General features: G+C 39.9%; 1 protein-coding gene across 4 annotated transcripts in view; it reads right to left on the reverse strand.

The window, feature by feature from the left end:
* Window positions 1-19,792, reverse strand: part of TMTC1 (transmembrane O-mannosyltransferase targeting cadherins 1) — a 284,687-nt gene that overhangs the window by 63,581 nt on the left and 201,314 nt on the right. For all 4 annotated transcript variants that reach the window (XM_031650377.1, XM_031650376.1, XM_031650378.1 and 1 more), the window contains one exon: window positions 11,390-11,503. In XM_031650377.1, the coding sequence (XP_031506237.1) occupies window positions 11,390-11,503 (114 nt within the window). The remainder of the gene's footprint in view (window positions 1-11,389; window positions 11,504-19,792) is intronic.

Below are 19,792 nucleotides of genomic sequence, written 5' to 3' on the forward strand. Positions count from 1 at the left end.
GGGTACAAAGAAGCTTATTATTTCCTCACTAAAAAAGAAATGTATGGGGCCGGGCGAGGTGGCTCATGCCTGTAATCCCAGCACTTTGGGAGGTCCAGGCTGGCAGATCGCTTGAACTCAGGAGTTTGAGACCAGCCTGGGCAACAAGGCGAAACCCTGTCTCTACAAAAATTCAAAATAAAAATAAAAATAAAAATAAAATACACGTACATATAGGGATGTAGTTCTATGAGTTGAAGAAAAATTTGTGTTCAAGTATTGGGTAGTTTAGTTTCTGGATAAACAATATCCATTTAAGCATTTTAGGGGTTCTTAATTTTTATCTAGTGACATTTCCTTAAGTAGAATTAATAGAGTAGGCAGTCAAGGACTCTCATCTTATCTCTGAAGAATGAATGTCAACATGTTAATAGGAGAAAGTCCCTGGGAAGGAACACTTGTCTAAGCAAAAAATAGAAGGCAGGAACAAGAGAAAATGAGTTCCAGAGGACCTAGGATGTGTAAATGGTACTTTACATTTTTAAAGTGCTGTCTCAGACATTGTCTCATTTACCCTTCAAAACTGCTTAAGTAGAATTACTGTACTATTTATTTTACAGTTGAGGAAAGGGAAACTCAGAGAAATTAAGTAAATAATAGGTTATAAAAAAAATACATCTCAGTCACTTGAGCCTAGGAGTTTGAGGCTGCAGGGCACGATGGTGACATCACTGCACTCCAGCCTGGGAGACAGTGAAACTCCATTTTTTAATGGAAAAGAAAAGACATCTCAGAAGCACTTGTGTTCTTAAATGTCAAGAAGGCAGTTGGCTCCTGTAAATCTGTTTTCAAACTTCATTTGTCATTCAACATTCAGCAAATAAATTAGAGCTTCATTTGGAATAATTCTTTTCATCTTCTTGTTTCTTTGGCTAAATCACTCAACTATGCTCTTATAGGAACTAGTTCTCAGTGGCAGAAGTGAAATAGACTCAATACCCAGAAAGTTTGGCTACTCAGAATCTTCACTGCAAAAATTTGTCTTCTGTCATACAAAATAATCATGGTGTCTCTGAAAAGCACAGTATTGTGGAAAGCCATTTGGGATTAACCACACTCAGTAAGTGTGTAAGATTTACATACGTGCTTTCTGATTTACCCTTCTTAAGCTTTAACCTCACCTAAAGATCCATAGACATAAGCTGTATGTGAATAAAATCAAGTTTTGAATTTTATGTCAGTTATTTACTTTAAATTTTGTACAATCTATTCCAAAGTTAAGAATGCTGTTTACTTTTCATTATCTGAGTGCCTTATATGGCATTTCATTGTTCAAATAATATTGAATGATGTGCTCTAGCTTGCAATTTCCTTTGAGAGTATACACACCCTGATTTATTTTCAGGGTGTGTATACTTGTCCGATTTTCATACCACACATTAATTTATTTGAGGTTAACTATGCTAAGGTCAGATGTTTATTTTCTATTTCCTGTTGAGAAAATAAGAGTCCAAAAGAAAAACATGACTGAGAAAAACATTCCACCATAAAACCTGAATTCCACTGGACTGAAAAATATACAAAATAAACTTCATTTCAAGAGTTGACAGCATTATTTCCAACCATATTAGTCTGTGGCATATTTTAAGTGCATGGTTCCTTTATTTTGCAAAATTTAAGTCACCATGTTACTAAATTGCACTTGAGTAAAACTGATCATTTGATTAGTCTGCTTGTTTAATTGTTTAAAATTGCCATTAGCACCTAGCAAATAAGTTTTACCACTTTCATTCTGCACTGTGCTCCTTCTGATCCATTACAGATAGCCTTGGGGAAAAGCCTCAACTGCAATTCAGGGAAATGTGACGCACTCTTCAAGAGGGGCCAGCTAAATCATCTGACCTTGCACAATGGATGACCTCCAATAGTAATGTAGAAGGGCTCCTCCCAGTTTTCCAAGACTATGCAGAGTAAAGCCATGGCTCTCGAGTGCCCTTAGGAAATGAATCATTTTAAATGGCTGAACCTGATTCCTGAGAATTTACTGCTAGAGGTTGGGAAGTTTACTGAATTAAGTATTTCTCTATTCCTTTAAATAGAAATGGTGAACATAATTAACCTTTCTCAGAGGCTTGGGGTGAACTTTGGTTTTTGTGGCAGGATAGATAGGAAACTGCTTTGCTGGAGTGGAAAAATAACTGGATTTGGAGTCAGAAGCCATGAGAGGCATTCCAGCTATGTGCTTTTGAATTTATGTCTGTGCTTTAGTTGCTTTCTCTAAAAAAGTAAGCTTAATAACATACTGACCTTTTCTGTGAATAAATGGGCTTCTATGTGAACAAATGAGATGGTGGATATAAAAATATCCATCATCACACCTGTTACACTACATACATTTCATATTTTGGGGTTAGCTGCAGGACCTCTGGGTGGTTTGACTGGCTCCCTGTGTAGCCCTGATGAATCCATGCCAGGCTGAAGCAGCCAGTTCTCCTTCCTCACATGGATTCTTCATCCTCAGAAAAATCACTCTCTTCACTGTTGCTGATAGCTTTCAACTTGCTCCCATCAGTCAAAATCACATCCATTAATTTCTTCATCGCTAACCTAGTGAATACTCAAGTCATTCTGTGTCCATCTGTTTCTCCTATACCGAGAGTTCTCAGATGTGAAGGGCAAGTAACCCTCTCCATTTTAAGAATGTGGGAATGTTCTTTGTCAAGCACTCCCTCCAAAGCCTGTCAATCCTTCATCATCTGAAGCAAATGATCCCCATAGGCACCAGAGCAATTTTCTCCAAGTTTTTCCAATATGCTCGAGGCCAAATGGAATTCCAGACACGTGTAATTGAAAAAGCTATATCCAAGGTCATAAGGACATTCAAAATCCTGTGTGGTTCCTGTGTGACAGATCAATGTGCACCTGGGATCCTTGTTCCACTAACACTTCCTAGCATGAGTGCACTCTGGTTGATGGATTATCTCAGAGAAGATACAATGGTATATGTAGGAAAAGTATGTTCGTATTCCTAATTAATAACTGCCAAGTAAGGAGATCAAGAGGAGTGGGGAGGAGAGTGGGCACATTTTCAATATCCACCACAGGAACTGCGTATTACTCCTGATATATAAGGGGCAGGAGCTAGGGCTGTGAAACATCTTGCAATGCATAGGACAGTTCTGCATAAAGAAAAGTTGTTCTGCAAAATATCAAGAGCTCTGTCATTGAGAAACACTGTTTGTCCTCATGGAGTTGTTCTCTGACTCTAAGAGAACTGTGATAGAGATTTTATGCATTATGTTTGTCCAGCCTTTCTTTTCACAAGCACATATTAAGCACGTACAATGTGCCAGGTTGTTTGCTAAGGGCACAGAGCAGTAAAGAGAAAGCTGTCCTTGCCCTCAAGAGTGCCCTGTGGCAGAAGAGAGACAGGAAAACCAATGGACTCTAATGCTCTGTAAGGAGAGCAGACAGAGCAGTAAAGCTGAGCAGGAGCTGACAGCAGCATACAGGAGGAGGGCAAATGAGAGGTGCCTGAGACATTCACCAGGGTTTTTCCAGGAGACATGATGCTTTACTAGGAGGGGCAGCAACAAAGGGGACTGGGAGCGCAAGGGAGGGGTAAGAGCAGGAAGAGGAAAGAAAGGGTTCCAAGGAGAGAAAGCAAAACCAAACAGAACTTGAGAAACTGAAAGGATTTTATTCTGGCTGAAGCAGAGAATGGAAAGGAAGAAAATAAAGGACAAGGAGCAGGTTTTGGGTAGAAGATGACCAGTCGAGTTTGAGGTGCAGAGGGCAATTCGTAAAAATGTCCAACTGGGTAAAGTCACAGATTTGACGGTCAACTAGCATATACAAGATGCTAACTGAAGCCTTTGGGACTGAAGAAACCCCTTAGAAAGCAAAGATTGAGAAGAGAACAAGGTGTAGGGAAGGAGTAAAGGTTCCTGAGAACTCTTCCATTAAGGGTTGGTGGAGGCAGCACAGTCTAAAGAAAGAGCAGAAAAAAGCAAGACAGCATAGTGTCACAGATGCTAAAAAAGAATTACTTTAAGGAGGAGGGAGTGGTCATCAAAGTCAAATGCTGCTGAGAGTTAGGTAATTTGATGCCCAAGCATGGTCCATTGGATTTATCTGCATGGAGGCAGCTGGTGACCTTGGGGAGAGCAGTTTCAAGGGTGGGGAGGGAGCTGATGCCAGAATGTAGTTGAGTGAGTAATGAGAGAAAATGAGGAAGACATTGCAACTTTCTGGGAAATTTTGACACTTGAAAGGCAGGAAGGAGATAAGGAAGCACACAGATGAATGGCAGGAGGAGGGAAACAAGAGATGCAGAGCCACTGGTTTGTTTGTTTGATGGTAGGAGCAACTTGAGAATACTTAAATATTAATGGGAAAGTGCCAGGTGAAGGGAAGGAAGCAAGGGATTTAAACAGAGGATTATAAATAAGCTCTGAGAAATTGGAAATCATGGAACCTCGAGCAGAAAAGAACAGATCAGCCTTAGGGGTGAAAAACCAGCAGGGCAGTAAAAGAGGAAAATCTGAATTAGGGTTCTCCACAGAAACAGAAGCAACAGGATGTGTATATTTAGGGAGACACTTTTCTTAAGGAACTGGCTCTCATGATTGTGGAGGCTGGCAAGTCCAAAATCTGCAGAGTAGGCTGGCAGGCTGGGGGCCCAGGGAAGAACTGCAGTTAGAATCCAGAAGGCAGTCTGTAGGCAGGATTTCCTCTCCTTCCAGAGAAGTCTGTCTTTTTCTGTTAAGTCCTTCAACAGGATGGATGAGGCCCACCCACATTCTGGAGGATAATCTGCTTTACTCAAAGTCTACTCATTTAAATGTTAATCTCATCCAAGAAGTACCTTTGAAGGAACATCTAGAATAATGTTTTACCAAATATCTGGGTATCATGGCCCATCCAAGCTGACATGAAATTATCCATCACAAGTCTACCCCTTGCCAATCTAGCACCCAGGAAGAGGAAAAGATAGAAGTAATTTAGGATCTTCTGCTATTGATGGCGTTCAGGTTTTACATTATACCTCAGTTACCTTTTAAAACATTCTAGGTAATTCACATACTTTAAAAACACAGTATAAGTCTGGGTGGAGTGGCTCACGCCTGTAACCCCAGCACTTTGGGAGGTCGAGATAGGTGGATCACATGAAGTCAGGAGTTCAAGACCAGCCTGGCCAACATGGTGAAACCCTGTCTCTACTAAAAATTCAAAAATTAACCAGGTACGGTGGCAGGTGCTTGTAATTCCAGTTACTTGGGAGGCTGAGGCAGGAGAATCGCTTGTACCCAGGAGGCAGAGGCTGCAGTGAGCTGAGATCGCACCACTGCACTCCAGCCTGGGCAACAGGAACGAGACTCTGTCTCAAAAAACAAACACAAAAAACCACAGTATAAAGAAGTTTATATGTAGCATTGTTCCATTCAACAAATATTTACTCAGTGCCGTGTTCCTGGCACTCTCCTCCATGCTGTAGATAAGGACAAAGATTTCTGCTTTCATGCAGTTTACTGGGTAGAGGAGGGACATAGACAATTAACAAAATGATAGGTGAGTATAGCGGAGGGTGATAAATGGAGAAATATGAAACTAAGAGGGGGAACAGGGAATGCTGGTGGTATTTGCAGTCTTCAGTGGGGTGGCCCGGGGAGGCCTGATGGCGAAGCTGATGACACATATGAGGAGTGCTGAAGGGTATGAGGGAGGCAGCCATTGAGGTAAGTGGGAATGGGTTCTGGGAGAAGACAGCAGAACGCAGAACCCCTGAAACAGGAAGGTGATGTGGCTGGCATGCATGTGCCTGCAGCCCAGTGTGGCTGGAGCCGAGTAAGCAAGAAGAGGAGCAGGAGATGGGTCATGGAAGTAAGGCGGCAGGTGGTGCAGGGCGAGCATGGAGGCTGCTGCAGGGCCTCCCACTTTCCCTGTGAGTGAGGTGGGGTAACTGGAGCCTTCTGAGCTCCAGATTGCTGTGAGTGGGGCTCCAGCGGGGCTGGTCTTGAATTCCTGACCTCATGTGATCCACCCATCTCGACCTCCCAAAGTACTGGGAAGATCCCTGAGGATGCTCTATTGAGAACAGACTGAAGGGAAACAGGGCAAAGGTGAAAGCCACAACACCAATTAGGAGTATATTGCTGCAGTCCAGGTGACAGGTGATGGGCCAGTGGAGGTGGAAGGAGGTGGTTGGATTCTGTGTGTTAGTCACATTTACTGAGGGTGTTATTGCTCTCACTGCTTAAGGATATTGCTTAAGTCTTTTATATGAATTATCTGGTAATCCCCCAACCCTATGAGGTAGGCAGCATCGCTATTCTCATTTTTAACAGAAAATCTCAACCCTATTTTGCTAAACCTGCCATATTTACTTATACAAGAAATCACAGCTGGTGTAAAGTTCCCCATCGAGGCTGAAGTGCATATTCTCCTGGCTGCTAGGAGTGTTGGCTGCTGGCAGCTCAAGAGTCCAGCTCCTCTCTGGGCATTGCTTTCAGCCTTGGGGAGTTGCCTTCCCAAGGCTACACTCCCGTCCCGGATACAGCGATTGGTTGAAATGGGGGCTTAAAGGTAAATCTCTTGCCTCCATTCATGACATCTCTAAGGGGACATCCCAGTTCCAGAGCTCCCCATGGGATCAGCCGAGGCCTCTGTTGGAACTGCGTTCTACTCAACATCTCTCTCCTGCTGCCCTGATGTTCCTGAGGGTGCTCCTTAACAAACTTCCTGCTTGCAAATCTTTGCCTTGGATTCTGTTTTCTGGGGACCCATATATAACAGAGTTTTTAAGATGAAAAAGTGATCTAAGATAGCCAGAGAAAGTGAAACTTCTCTGAAAATAAATTATGGAGATTTCATTTTGAAATTCAGTTCATAAGTATGGCCACAATGTGTCTTAAATTCTGTTGTTCTTTTTTTCTAAATGAAATAATGTTTAATTTCCTGAGCTTATGAATAAAACTGCCAGATTTAATTAACACAGCATATATATAGTGAGAATGTAATTTCGTCAACAAGAAGCAACAAACATAATTTTGTGTCTACTTGTGATATTAGAAAGCATATTTGAGCTTTTATACCTGAAAATACCACATCAGCTGAAGAACACATCTCCACTTGTTAAACCTGGCTAACAAATGGTAATTGAAATTTTAATTCCTTCCAGAAATACACGGCAGCTGGTATCCAAGTCCACCTGTGGTCATGAGCGAGTTATCTTAAAAGGACTTTTTAAAATACTCATTGACTCCTGATTTTTTAAACATGTTCAGACTTCACCCCAAGCTATGCCTCAGGGTCTGCTTTATTTTTTTCTGTTTGAACATGACAGAAATAGTTTTATAAACCGCATTATTAAAAGGAATTATAATAAAGTAGTCTTACTGATATACTCAAGGTATCAGCAAACATTGGTTAATTCGACATGGGTAGATTTCTTTAGACTCTAATGATATGGTGTCTCTTCAGTACTCAATCCTTTATTACTTTATTTTTCTACATACACGTATTGCAGTCTAATGCAATGTCCTTATAAAGTTCCTGTGATCCATATGGGAGGGAATACAAAGAGTTATATCAATAGGCACTATTATCATAACAAGTCTCTATGTTATGCATTAAACATTCTAATCAGAAAGATTTTAGTTCTATCCCTTCCCATGTGTTAGGCAACTAAATAGTGAGTGAAGATTTCTTTTGTATAGGAGCATTAAAAGCACAATACAAAATTTAGTTACACCAGGAGAAAAGAGCCTGGTCTCGCAAACTGATAAAATTTAAGTGCGAAAGGAATTATTTCTATGGAAAATAAGTAAATGCTTTGAAAATGCTCAAAAAGGAAAGATGTTCAAAAAATCACTGTTGAATTAGATGTGAAATAATTGTAAAAGACTGGAAGAGAAAAATTAGAAAAATCTCAGTCTACTCAAATTATGTTGCAAATCTCTTTAAATTTTTCTTCCAATTTTAAATATCAAAACTGAGACTCATAGCAATGAATTAGGAGGTGGCTTTTGCAGATTCTAATTAGAGGATTCTTACTTGAAGAGAAGGATTTGATTTGATATCAGAAGATTGGTGAATGGATGTACCTTTGAAATTTCAGTGTTAAATAAAACACTCAAGAGTTTGCTTAATTTGTTTTATGATTCTCTATTTTTAACCGACTTTTTAAGCTATTTGACAAAGCACACACATGGCCAAGTACACATCAATATCTTGCCTTTATTCAAGGAGAATCACTATTTCTCTTTCGGGGCTTATTCGCTGAGGCATTTCTTGGGAGTTTAGTGTAGGAAGGGGTGACTTGTTGCGTGGTCTCTGGACTTTCTACTCCCATCACACAAGGTAGAATGTTAGAAACCTTCTCCAGGGTAACTGAATGGTCAGAGACCTCTGGAGGCCTATGGCAGGTCTGCCAGTGGTTTTCTGAATCTCCAACATAGATAATCCCAGGCTTTATATTACTGTAGGAGTTATAAATGTGAGAACTGCCCCCACAGCAAAGCAAAGCTAACACTTGGTGTTCGTTGAGGATTTCAGAAAAGGGTTTTGACATTTTTCTTTGATGATTTGAATCTTAAACTGAATACATGACCTTAGATGCAATATTTTCCAAGGGAGATTTCCCTTATACTACAGAAATATTATAAATGAGGTAAAGAGGAAGGAGAAGTCAGTGGTACTTCCGCATTATTCAAAAAATAAAAAAAAATTAAAAGAAGCAGAATATTCATGTCATACATAATTACTAACTTATTATAGTGCTATTTTCAGCATTGTAAGCCAGCCAAAAAGAGACTGGTATAGGTACAACCCTGATGATTAATTTCACCATTGCCTTTGAGATCTATTCAGTCATTACAACACTAATGGATAATTGCTGGAATTGATTTCAGATAATAGCGCCTTCAACCTTGCATTTCCCTAATCACCTCTTTCTTGCTGTGTGCAAATATGAAAAACATCAGATACTCTAAAGTTGAAGTAGAGGTGGAGCAGCTGGGAGGGAGAGGAATCCCTGTCTCAGCAACTTCCACAAAGAAATCGCAACATCAAAATAAGGGCAATCTTCCAGTCACCAAGGATAAATAATCATCAAAATGATGAATAGCTCTGGTATTTTCCTTTTCCCTCTAACACAAAGAGTGACAATCTATTCCTTAAAAACAACAACAACAACAAAAATACCCACATCCGTTGAAAATTCACCACAGAGGTATCCACACAAAAATGATATTTTTAACCAGAAGTATTTTGAATCCAGTTTGAGAGCATAAACTGTTTCACTAATTACTATATGTAATATATTTATAGCTTTAATCATTTTTCCCCATGTCTCAAGGGACATATTTCTTCCAGAAGCACAGTTGTTGAAGCAAACATTTATTTATATTGTTTCACAGCAAAGAAACGGAAGTACCCAACCAGCTACTATAATTCTACAAAATCAACTGCCAGAGAATTTTGTTTAATTTATACTTTTGCTCCAAGCTGTGCCTGAGGGTCTGCCTTATTTTTCTTTTTGAACTTGAAAGAAAATAGTCTGTTATAAGAAAACCAATTAAAAAGATACTGATACACTTCCTATCAACCATGTAAGTTTCAGGCAAACTTACTGCCCTTTTCCTCTCTTCAAGAATGCCATCTAAAATTGATAAATATTAATTATTAAAGCCAAAATATACTTTTATGTACCCTTGAAGGAATATGCCTTTTAAAAAATGACATTTCCTCATTGCAAAAGGAATAATCATTGTGGAACACCTGGAACACACAAGAAATTATAAAGGAAAAAATTAATCTATAATCTCATCCCCCAGATATAAGCATTATGAACATTTTGGAAACTGTCTTCCGATGAAAGAACAGAATTATTGATTAAATCTTAAAAATGACCTTCTATTCTGTAATAAAAAACTTCTTCAACTAAAAGCTTTGATACAGTTATTCCTCTGGAACTTATATTTCTTGTAATATTTGGGAAAATAATTGATAGCAAACTTGATATGTATGGTTTAAAACTTCTGCCATATTAGTCTGGGTTTGGAGACTCACACCTGTAATCTCAGCACCTTACGAGGTTGAGGTGGGTGGATCACTTGAGGTCGGGAGTTCGAGGCCAGCCTGGTCAACATGGTGAAACCTGGTCTCTAATAAAAATACAAAAATTAGCTGACCGTGATGGTGCATGTCGGTAATCCCAGCTACTTGGGATGCTGAGGCAGGAGAATCACTTGAACCTGGGAGGTGGAGGTTTCGGTGAGCCAAGATCGTGCCACTGCACTCCTGCCTAAGTGACAGAGCAAGACTCTGTCTAAACACACACACACACACACACACACACACACACAAACAAAACCAACTTCTGCCATATTTGTCACGTTAAATATTAAGTAACAGGTCCTAAAGTCTAAAAGATTTTGATTGATAAGCAATATGCTTGTGTAAATGTAACAATGACACTGTCAAAATAAGCCTTGAGACAATCCAAGTAGACACTTCAGTGAAATGCATGATTTGGTTGGTAGATGTACTTTAAGCATATCCCAAAGTGAAACCGTCAGAAAATTCAACCAAATGTAGGCAGTCAATCTGTAGAGGCATGAAAACATCTTCAAAGGCTTCTGTGAGCATCATAATATTTAATAAAAGAGAGGATTAACCTTGCTTTATTTTGCCTATAATTGGAGCTTGCCAGGCAACTATAACTGGCTGGTTGGGTATTTCCGACTGGCTAGTCGGGTACTTCTGCTTCTGATACTAGCAGATTGCTGCTAGTAAGGCAGAACTTAAATTTTTAGTTTCTTCTGAAGCCGTATCTAAGGATATGTTTAGTATTTTTTCTTCCATTGGAGGACTAAAAGGAGAATGTTAATACACACACACACACACACACACACAAAACTAACATATCCCCAATACGGTAATCAACTGTCTTATCATTTCCTTTCTGTTTAATACAACTTTCAGGGCATTTAATTTCTATACTCAAATGTCTTCATGGAAATACTTTCAGGCATGGGTTGTCTAGGGCTTTCTATATGCATACCATTAAAATTCATTGCAATAAATACCATAAAAACTTACCACTATGTTTTTGACAACCAACTCTTGTTAGCATGTATATATTCAACTGTCAGTTCATTGTGTAATGTATAGCAATGAAAAGTTTTACAAGAAAACACTAAGACTTAGATGCAAGGTAGAGTTATTGCATTAATAGCAGACTTGAACACTGAGCCAAAAGACTCAGAGTCCAAGAGCTACCCCACCTCCAAGGATCAGTTTACTGTCAAGAGAAACAAACTCCCCCTCCATATACTGGGAGGGCCAAGTGAAATAAACAACGGTCTTTAAAGCACGAAGGCCAACACTCTCCCTGTATGGTGCTTACTTGAGAGCTGTTCTGTAGTGGTAGATTGCTTCCTTGTTCCGACCTTGGTCCTTCAGGAAATTGGCATAGTTGTAGTGAACCTTGGCATTGTGGGGCAGAGTTTGAACTCCAGACCTAAAATGAATAAATTTTTAAAAAAGCAACAAAGAATATCATTGTCAGATTCCTTTATGTTTTACTTAGTTTCACGAACCTGTATTTGAAATGTCCATTGTATTCTAAAACAAGGCATTGTGGCCTAAAACGAGGCTTCCAAAATTTATGAATTATATAATTACTAAATGTTGTTTTCTATAGAAAACAATGGAGGCAGTATAGTGTTATGTATAGCTGAACAAGCATGCTAACTGTGTATGAACAAAATGCTCTTAGCCTATAAACATAGGGCCTTTGTTGTGCCAGAGACACAGCTGGAGCCTGGGTAAGGCTCTGTCGCTCTTCCTGAGGCTTTTCTGGGGAGTATAAGGGGGTCCAATGGTATACGTGAGAGCACATTGTACAACATGGGACACACACAGCTTTGCAATTAACAGACCAATCTCGCTTTTCTAATTTGTGGTGCAGGGGCAGATGCACCCACACTGGGGCTGCTGCACAGACAGGCCCTGCCGAGGCTGATTACAAATGCTTTTCCTTCTAGGGAGAATTGCAGCATTGGGCCAGCCCTTTCTTCCTTTTGCATCTGTCTCTGGAGCAAGTTTCTTTTTCATAGAGACTTGATGAAATACCCTAAGTGATCTCTGAGTGCACAATAAAGAACCAGAGGAAAACAAAGATTTAATGATTTTCATAAAATGAGAATAGCTCATAACAACAACCTGCTCCACAAAACATGAGATGTAACATGCAGTGTCCTCTATTCTCTGTCTTCTTTCTCTTTATTCTTTCCCATCATTCTTGTTTCCTTCAATGTGGAAACCCATGCAACTGGTTAGTGTGAGACTCTCTCTAGCTCCCCTCCCATCTACAAGGTCATCGCTTCCTCCTTGATATGGCACAGTTCTCAGGGGTGCTGTATTGAAAGGAAAACACATTCCAGATCTGGGAGTGTGCATGGGGACTCAGAAAGGTCCTTAGTGACTCAACAATGGAGGGTGATAAAGTCAGGCTTATTCAAGATAATTTTGACATGCCAGGACCTCATATAATCTGCATGAACGAAAGTGGTGGAAAAAAGGCAAAAGTTAATGTAGGCCCAAGCAGAATCATTAAAAAGGGTAAATTCCAGAAGTGAGATGGTTTGAGGAAATCAGTTTGCAAGCATTTCTCTAAGCCGAAGTAAATGGTACAGTTGTTTATCATCCACATAGAGTCTCTTCAGTACCACACACTGTGCCAGGTGCCGGGGATACAATACAGTTAGAGTCCCAGCCCTCAGGGAGCTTATGAGGGTGAAGAAGTAGGAGGAGGGGATTACAAAATGACATGTAACAATAGGTGAGCAGGGTATCAAGGAAGCACAGCATGCTTATCCCTGAATGGGATCAGATGAGGCTTCCAGAAGGCAGTGAAGGTGAAGCTGAGACTTTAAGGATAAGAAGAAATGAAATTAGCCTCTGGAGGAAGAGGCAGCAGGATGTCCTACGCGGAGGCCCCCAAGAAAACAGAGACTGGGGCTTCTGGGGGACTGGAAGAAATTCAGAGTGGCTGGATCACGCTAAGTCCTAGAGTGGAGAGAGTCTAATAGGCCCTGTGAGTCGCACTGGAGACTTCCTGGGGAGTTATCTGAAGAGCAGCAGAGCATCAGTGCAGAGTCTCCAACAGAGAAGTGAGGGACAGGGTAGCAAATGAGAAGAACTTAGCAGTCTTCTGGCTGCAGTGCATGGAGACCTCCTCCGGGGCTGCCGAGGAACCTCAGAGAGGAGAGGAGAGGGAAAGGGAGGAAAGGGAAAGGCAGGGGATAGGAGTGGAGCAGAGAGAAGATGAGAGAAAGAGAATAGTCAGAATTTCAGCAGGGGCCATAGGGAGGAACAGAAGGAATCAGGAGATATCCAGGAAGCAGAGGTGGCAGGTGGCAGGACAAGGTGATGGTTGATTCTCTGGAGAATAGCCCTGCATGCTCATGTCGATTCAGTTTTTTCCTTCCTCCAATCATTAATTCACTTATAGATTTCCTTCTTCTTCTTCTTCTTTTTTTTTTTTTAAAATTGAGATTGTCCACCAAAATAAATCATTACAAAAAGGATCACTATAGACTGGCCTCCCTACCAATAAGTTTTGTTGGAAATTATCCTTTCCCTATACTAAGCCTGGGCCAGTTTTTGTGTTTGTTTTTTTTTTTTTTTTTTAATGCAGGTGTAATTATTCTACAGATAAGAAAATGAGGCTTTTCTCAAAGACATTAAAAACCTTGTTTAAATGGTCACTGTACTGGTCTGCTCAGGCTGCCATAACAAACACAAAACCCATAGACTGGGTGGCTTAAACAACAGACATTTATTTCTCACAATTCTGGAGGCTAGAAGTTCAAGACCAAAGTTATGGCTGATTCAGTTTCTGATGAGGATTCTCCTCCTGTCTCACAGATGGGCACACTCTATCTATGACCCATATGGCCTTCCTCGGTGTGTGCACACAGGGAAAACTCTGGTGCCTCTTCCTTGTTGTATATGGGCATCCCCCCTCCTGGATTAGGGCCTCACACGTGTGACCACATTTAACCCTCATCACTTCCTCAGAGTCCCTATATCCAGATACAGTGAAACTGGAGGTTACAGCTTCAGTATACAAATTTGCAGGGATGCAAACATTCAGTCCATATCAATCACCAAAGCCCAAGTTCTTAATCATGAGGGAGGGCCAGCAGCAAGAGTAAGGCTGTCCAGATGCCACTGAGTGACTGTGCCTATAGGGTTTACTTTCTGCCTGGTGCTTGTCTACGTTGGGGCCCATCTGCCTGGGGTGATATCAACAATTTGAAGATCATACGAGGAGGGGTGGGAGCAGGAAGGTGTTGTTTTGTCCTTTGTAGCTGCTTCAGAAACAATGTCCACAAGATCACACAGCTGGCAAGTAGCAGGGATGGGACTCGGACCTGAGGAGTTTGGTTCTGGAGTTTCTGTTCCTTCGCCTGAAGGAAAGTGGTAGGGGGAATGATAAAATATAGACAGATGGGTTTGAAGGCTATTTGGAAAAAAAATTCCTGCAACTTATTTGCATTAAATGAGACAGGAAGACAACTGATGAGAGAGAGGAAGGACTTCGAGATGAGAACCGAGTTTCTGGGCAGTTGTACTTTAATCAGTACATATTTACATTTAATTTTTTAAATGTTTACATATTTACATTTAATTACATATTTACATTTAATTTTAAATTTAAAGGTCAGATTAATGGGAAAATTCCATATAATGTGTTAAAGCCCGTTGGAGAAGTATGTTAGAGTGTACTTCCTCGTTTTATATGGGCACCACCCCACCTCAACTTTTGGTGAGCTTTTATTGAAATAACAGCCTCTGAGGACCAAGCAAAGACTGCTCCACTAAAATCCACTGTCCGGGAGCTTGGGGACCTCTCCAGAGGAGGGATCTGATGGGCACCTGTGAAGCTAGAGAACAGCCAAAAGAAACAGACCATCTGAAAGCAGCAGACCCCACCTTTACAGCTGCTTCAGAGATTTAAAATGCACCACAGTGAACATGGGAGTGCAGATATCTCTTTGAGATACCTATTTCATTTCCTTTGGGTAAATACCCAGAGGAAGGGTTGCTGGGTCACATGGTAATTTTATTTTTAATTTCTTGAGGACCCTCCCTATTGTTTTACAAATGGCTGTACCAATTTCTATTCCCACCAACAATGTACCAAGGTTCTCTTCTTTCAACATCCATCCCAACACTTGTTATCTCTTGTGCTTTTGATAATAGCCATCGTAACAGGTGTGGGGTAATATGTCATTGTGATTTTGTTCTGCGTTTCCCTGATGATTAGTGATGCTGAGAACCTTTTCGTATACCTGTTGACCATTTGCTTGTCTTCTTTTCAAGGATGTCATTCAGGTCCTTTGCCCAGTTTAATCAGATTAGTTGTGGGGTTTGTTTTGCAATTTAGCTGTATGGGTTGCTTACATATTTTGGATATTAACTCCTTATTGGATATACAGTTTGCAAATAATTTCATCCCAATCAACAGGTTGTCTTTTCACTTTTTTGCTTGTTTCCTTTGCTGTGTGGAAGTTTATTAGTTTGATGGAGTCCCATTTGTGTATTTGTGCTTTAGCTTCCTGAGTTCTTAGTGTTGCATCAAAAAAATCATAGCTGAGGCCTATGTCAAGGAGCTTTCCCCTTATTCACAAGAGCCAAGATATGGAAACAACCTGAGTGTCTATGGACACTCAGAATGGATACAGAATTTGTGGTATATACATACAGTGAAATATTATTCAGCCTTAAAAAAGAGATACTGCCATTTGCAACAATATAAGTGAACCTGAGGGACACTACGCTAAGCAAAGCCAGATGCAGAAAGAAAAATACTGCATGATCTTACTTATATGTGAAATCTTAATAAGCGAAATTGAACACATAGAAAATGAGAACAGAATAATGGTTAGTAGGTGTGGCGAGGAGAGGAAATGAGGAGATATAGGTCCAAGGGTACAAATTTTCAGTTATGTAGACAACTAAGTCTAGAGATCTCATGTACAAAAAGAGGGCTATAGCTAAGAATATGGTATTGTATATTTTAAATCTGCAAAGAGAGTAGATTTTAGGTGCTCTTACTATTAATACAAAAAAGAAAAAAAACAGGTAACTATAGGAGATAATGGATATGTTAAATTGCTTACCTGCAGTAATCATTTCACTGGATATGCATATCAAAACATGTTGTACACCATAATTTTATACAATTAAAAAAAGGAAAAAGAAAGAACATGGAATAAAGAGGGTTGCTTCCTTTTACTTTTCCTCTATTTTATTCCCTGTCTGAAAAGAAGGATAAATAATATCATAGATGGTGTTGATGAAATTCTGGCTGCATGGAGAGTATCTAAGGAGTATCATCAATGCCCAATGTTGGCACCAGCTGAGGTTGATAAGATAGCCTGAAGGTTGTATATTTGTAAATGTACAGTTGCTAAAGGTTTTTTTTTTTTTAGCCTATCTAGTGAAGCGCAATGTATTAAACTGTCACGGGAACCAACTCCAGGTTTTGCTGAAAACAGAGATCAGCATCTATCTTCTATCTTGTGCTTTACCCTTTATGAAGAGCTCCTCTCTGTTCACTCACTTAAACCTTGCTGATGGGGTTCCATATGTCTGAGCTGGCTTCCTTTGGGTCTAAAATGAGGCAAGAACTACATTTGCCCTGTTCTCTGAACAAAACCTGCTGCAGACAAAGGAAAATACTCATGCTTCTCATGTACTAGAATGAGGTCCCTTCCTCTGCTTTTAAGAGGCATCCAGTAGCCAAGAAGGACACATCCTCCTTATGGCCTAATGAGAACTTGTCACTCCTATGGTACCCGGAATCACAATCCTCGCACTACACAGAATAGGAGGACCCAAAGGATCCCTGGTGACCATTTCATTTTCTTTGTCTTCCTCTCATTTTACACAAGAGAGAGCCAAGCCTTAGAGAGGATCAGTGGTCCAGTCATAAGTGACAGTATTGCATTTGTACGACAACCAAAGGCATTTCCTATATAGATTGTGGATACTTCTTTTCGGAGGTGGGTGCTAAAATACTAACACTATCTTTCATTTATGATATCTTTATGGTTTATAAAATCTCCTTATTTGAATGTTAAAAAGTAACTAAAATGTATGACAGGTAGCTAGGATTTTAATATAATTTTTCAAATGATAGTATCCAACATAAATTTAGTCATATTGGCATTACATTTAGCCAAGTAAGCGTATTAGTAATGGCATTAATAATCAAATTTCTATTAAGGAAAATTCCCGACTTTTTCTATCTAGAACTAAATAGCGCATGGTAGTGGTAAGTTTTGAAGGCAACTGTGATTATAGCAATGAATACAACTGACATATTTATTGAAATTGATCCTTTTCTCTGTGTGATTAGCACAGTAATTCTAACTTACGCCCCACCCGAGGAATAGACAATTGGGCCTGTGGAAACATGGTCCTTGCTGAGATCAGGGCATTGTTTCGTAATGGCAAGAGGAAGTAATAATGTTCCTAACAGGCAAGCAGAAGTGGGTGGAGTCACTAAAATCCTAAGAACACACTGCTTTTTCCCATTGTGGGTTTTGACCTTTATGTTCTCTCTGTGATATTTTTCTGCTATGTTTTTCTAGGCTTTCATTTCAAAATGAACAGTTTGTGAAGAAAAGGAAAATAAACAACAAGCCAAAGGCAACACTTTCCCTGGAACTTAACTGGCCAGGTCACTCTTCCCTCCAGGAATAGTCTCCCTGTTTGCTTCTTTGATGCTTCAATTTCATACTTCCAATTATTATCACGGAAACATCCAGCTATACCCATATTTATTCCACAGAGAAATATAATATTCATAAATTATATGACTGAACTCAAAACCCCGTTAATAATTACAAGAGTGATTATAAATAAACATCTCCCTTTCAACTCAGGATTTTAAATTCATGCATTTCACATATCTCCCTCACACCTTTTATTGTGGAAAACTAGATAAATAACAAAAAAGCTACTTTAATCAGGTGTATCTCCAAGGTTTTAGAACATCAGTTTGTTTTGTTGGCATCATTGGACAATAGGTCAGGAGGACCATCCCCAAATTCCTAATTACAAAACAAACATGAAAAAAATATTCGTAGTATTCAGTCAGAGGTTAGCAAAAAGGAAAGGAAGAAGAATTTGTGACTCTCCTCAATTCTGACCCCTGCCTTGACCTGAGATTTTATAACGCCACATACAGGATGGACAGTACTTATGGAATGCTTACTTTAAATCAGGTGCTGGGCTAAGCAACAGTTTCCACGGATCATTTCCTTTAGTCCTTCCTGTAACTTGTCAAATAGGTAGTATTACTCTGCCTCCCATATTACAGATGAGGAAATTGAAGCTCAGAGAGATGAAGACCTTTTTGTAAGGTTACAGACCCAATAAATCATTGAGCAGATATTTCAGCCAAGGCCAGTAAATGGTCAGAATCAATCGTGAAGTTGATCAACAGTTGATGTTTAACAAAATCAGTACCATAAGACCGAAGTAACATTAGAATGTCACTATCACAATGTTTATATGATTGGCAAGCAAAACCACAGCCTGTGGGCCATGAGTGTGTCCATGTGTTTACATTTTGTCTTTAGTCTTTTCCCCAAGACAACATCAGAGTTAAATAGTTGCAAAAGAGGCTGTATGACCCACAAAGCTTAAAATATTTGCCATCTGACCTTTACAAAAGAATCTGTCAGTACCTGGTTTATATTCTTTTCCCTGGGAGGTATTCTAAATTCTCTGCCTCAGCAATTCAGAGAAAGGGAAAGAGAACTACTGTTTTTCCTACAGAGTAGGAAGATGATCTAGGCCATAAATGTTAATTGCTGGTCTGTGGATCACTTAAACAGTTCAGGAATGGGATTTAGAGAGACCCTGAGCTGGATGCAAAAGGAAATATGTTTGTCCCTTTCCAGGTATTTTGAAGATTAGGAGAGGGAAGAGGGTTTAATCTAATCAAATTATGTTATTATATTTATATACTCCAAACAAATGTAGGGTTCTGGGCTGTCACTAGGCCCAACCAGAGCTATGCGGTGATCTACCTACCAGTTCAGCACATAGAACAGCTTCTTACTGTAAGAATTAAAGAAAATATGCCTTGCAGCTATGATCATAAATCTTTTTCTCTCTGCTTATACTTGAGCTAGCTTAGGTTAAAACACAATGTAAAATATAGGCATGGCAAAGTTTATGTATCTTTTGATTTTTATACCAGATTTGGGTTCAAATCTTGGCTTCTGTAAAGGCTATTTCAGCTTAGACAATTTACCCTGTCCACACCTCTGATAAGACACAAGTGCTGGGTTCTTGTGCTTTTTGTGTGTAAGGTTCTTGCTGATAGAAAAAGTTTTGCCCAGGCACATTGGCCCATGTCTGTAATCCCAGCACTTAGGGAGGCCAAGGTGTAGAGACCAGCCTGGGCAATACAGTGATAACTGTTCTCTACAAAACATAAAAAAATATTAACCAGGTGAGGTGGCACACACCAATAGTCCCATCTCCTCGGTAGGCTGAGGTGAGAAGATCACTTGGGTCTAGGAGGTCAAGGCTGCAGTGAGCCATGATCACGCCACTACACTCCAGCCTGGGTGACAGAATGAGACTTTGTCTCAAAAATAAATCAATGAATAAATAAAATAAAATTGTGCAGGAACCCCGCATCTGTATCTCCTAAAAATATATCACACAGTGGGATCTTTTGTGTAAAAGGAGGCCTCCGCTGGAAAGGCTGGAGCTT

Source organism: Papio anubis, chromosome 9, assembly GCF_008728515.1.
Source record: "Papio anubis isolate 15944 chromosome 9, Panubis1.0, whole genome shotgun sequence".
In the NCBI taxonomy this organism is placed as follows: domain Eukaryota; kingdom Metazoa; phylum Chordata; class Mammalia; order Primates; family Cercopithecidae; genus Papio; species Papio anubis.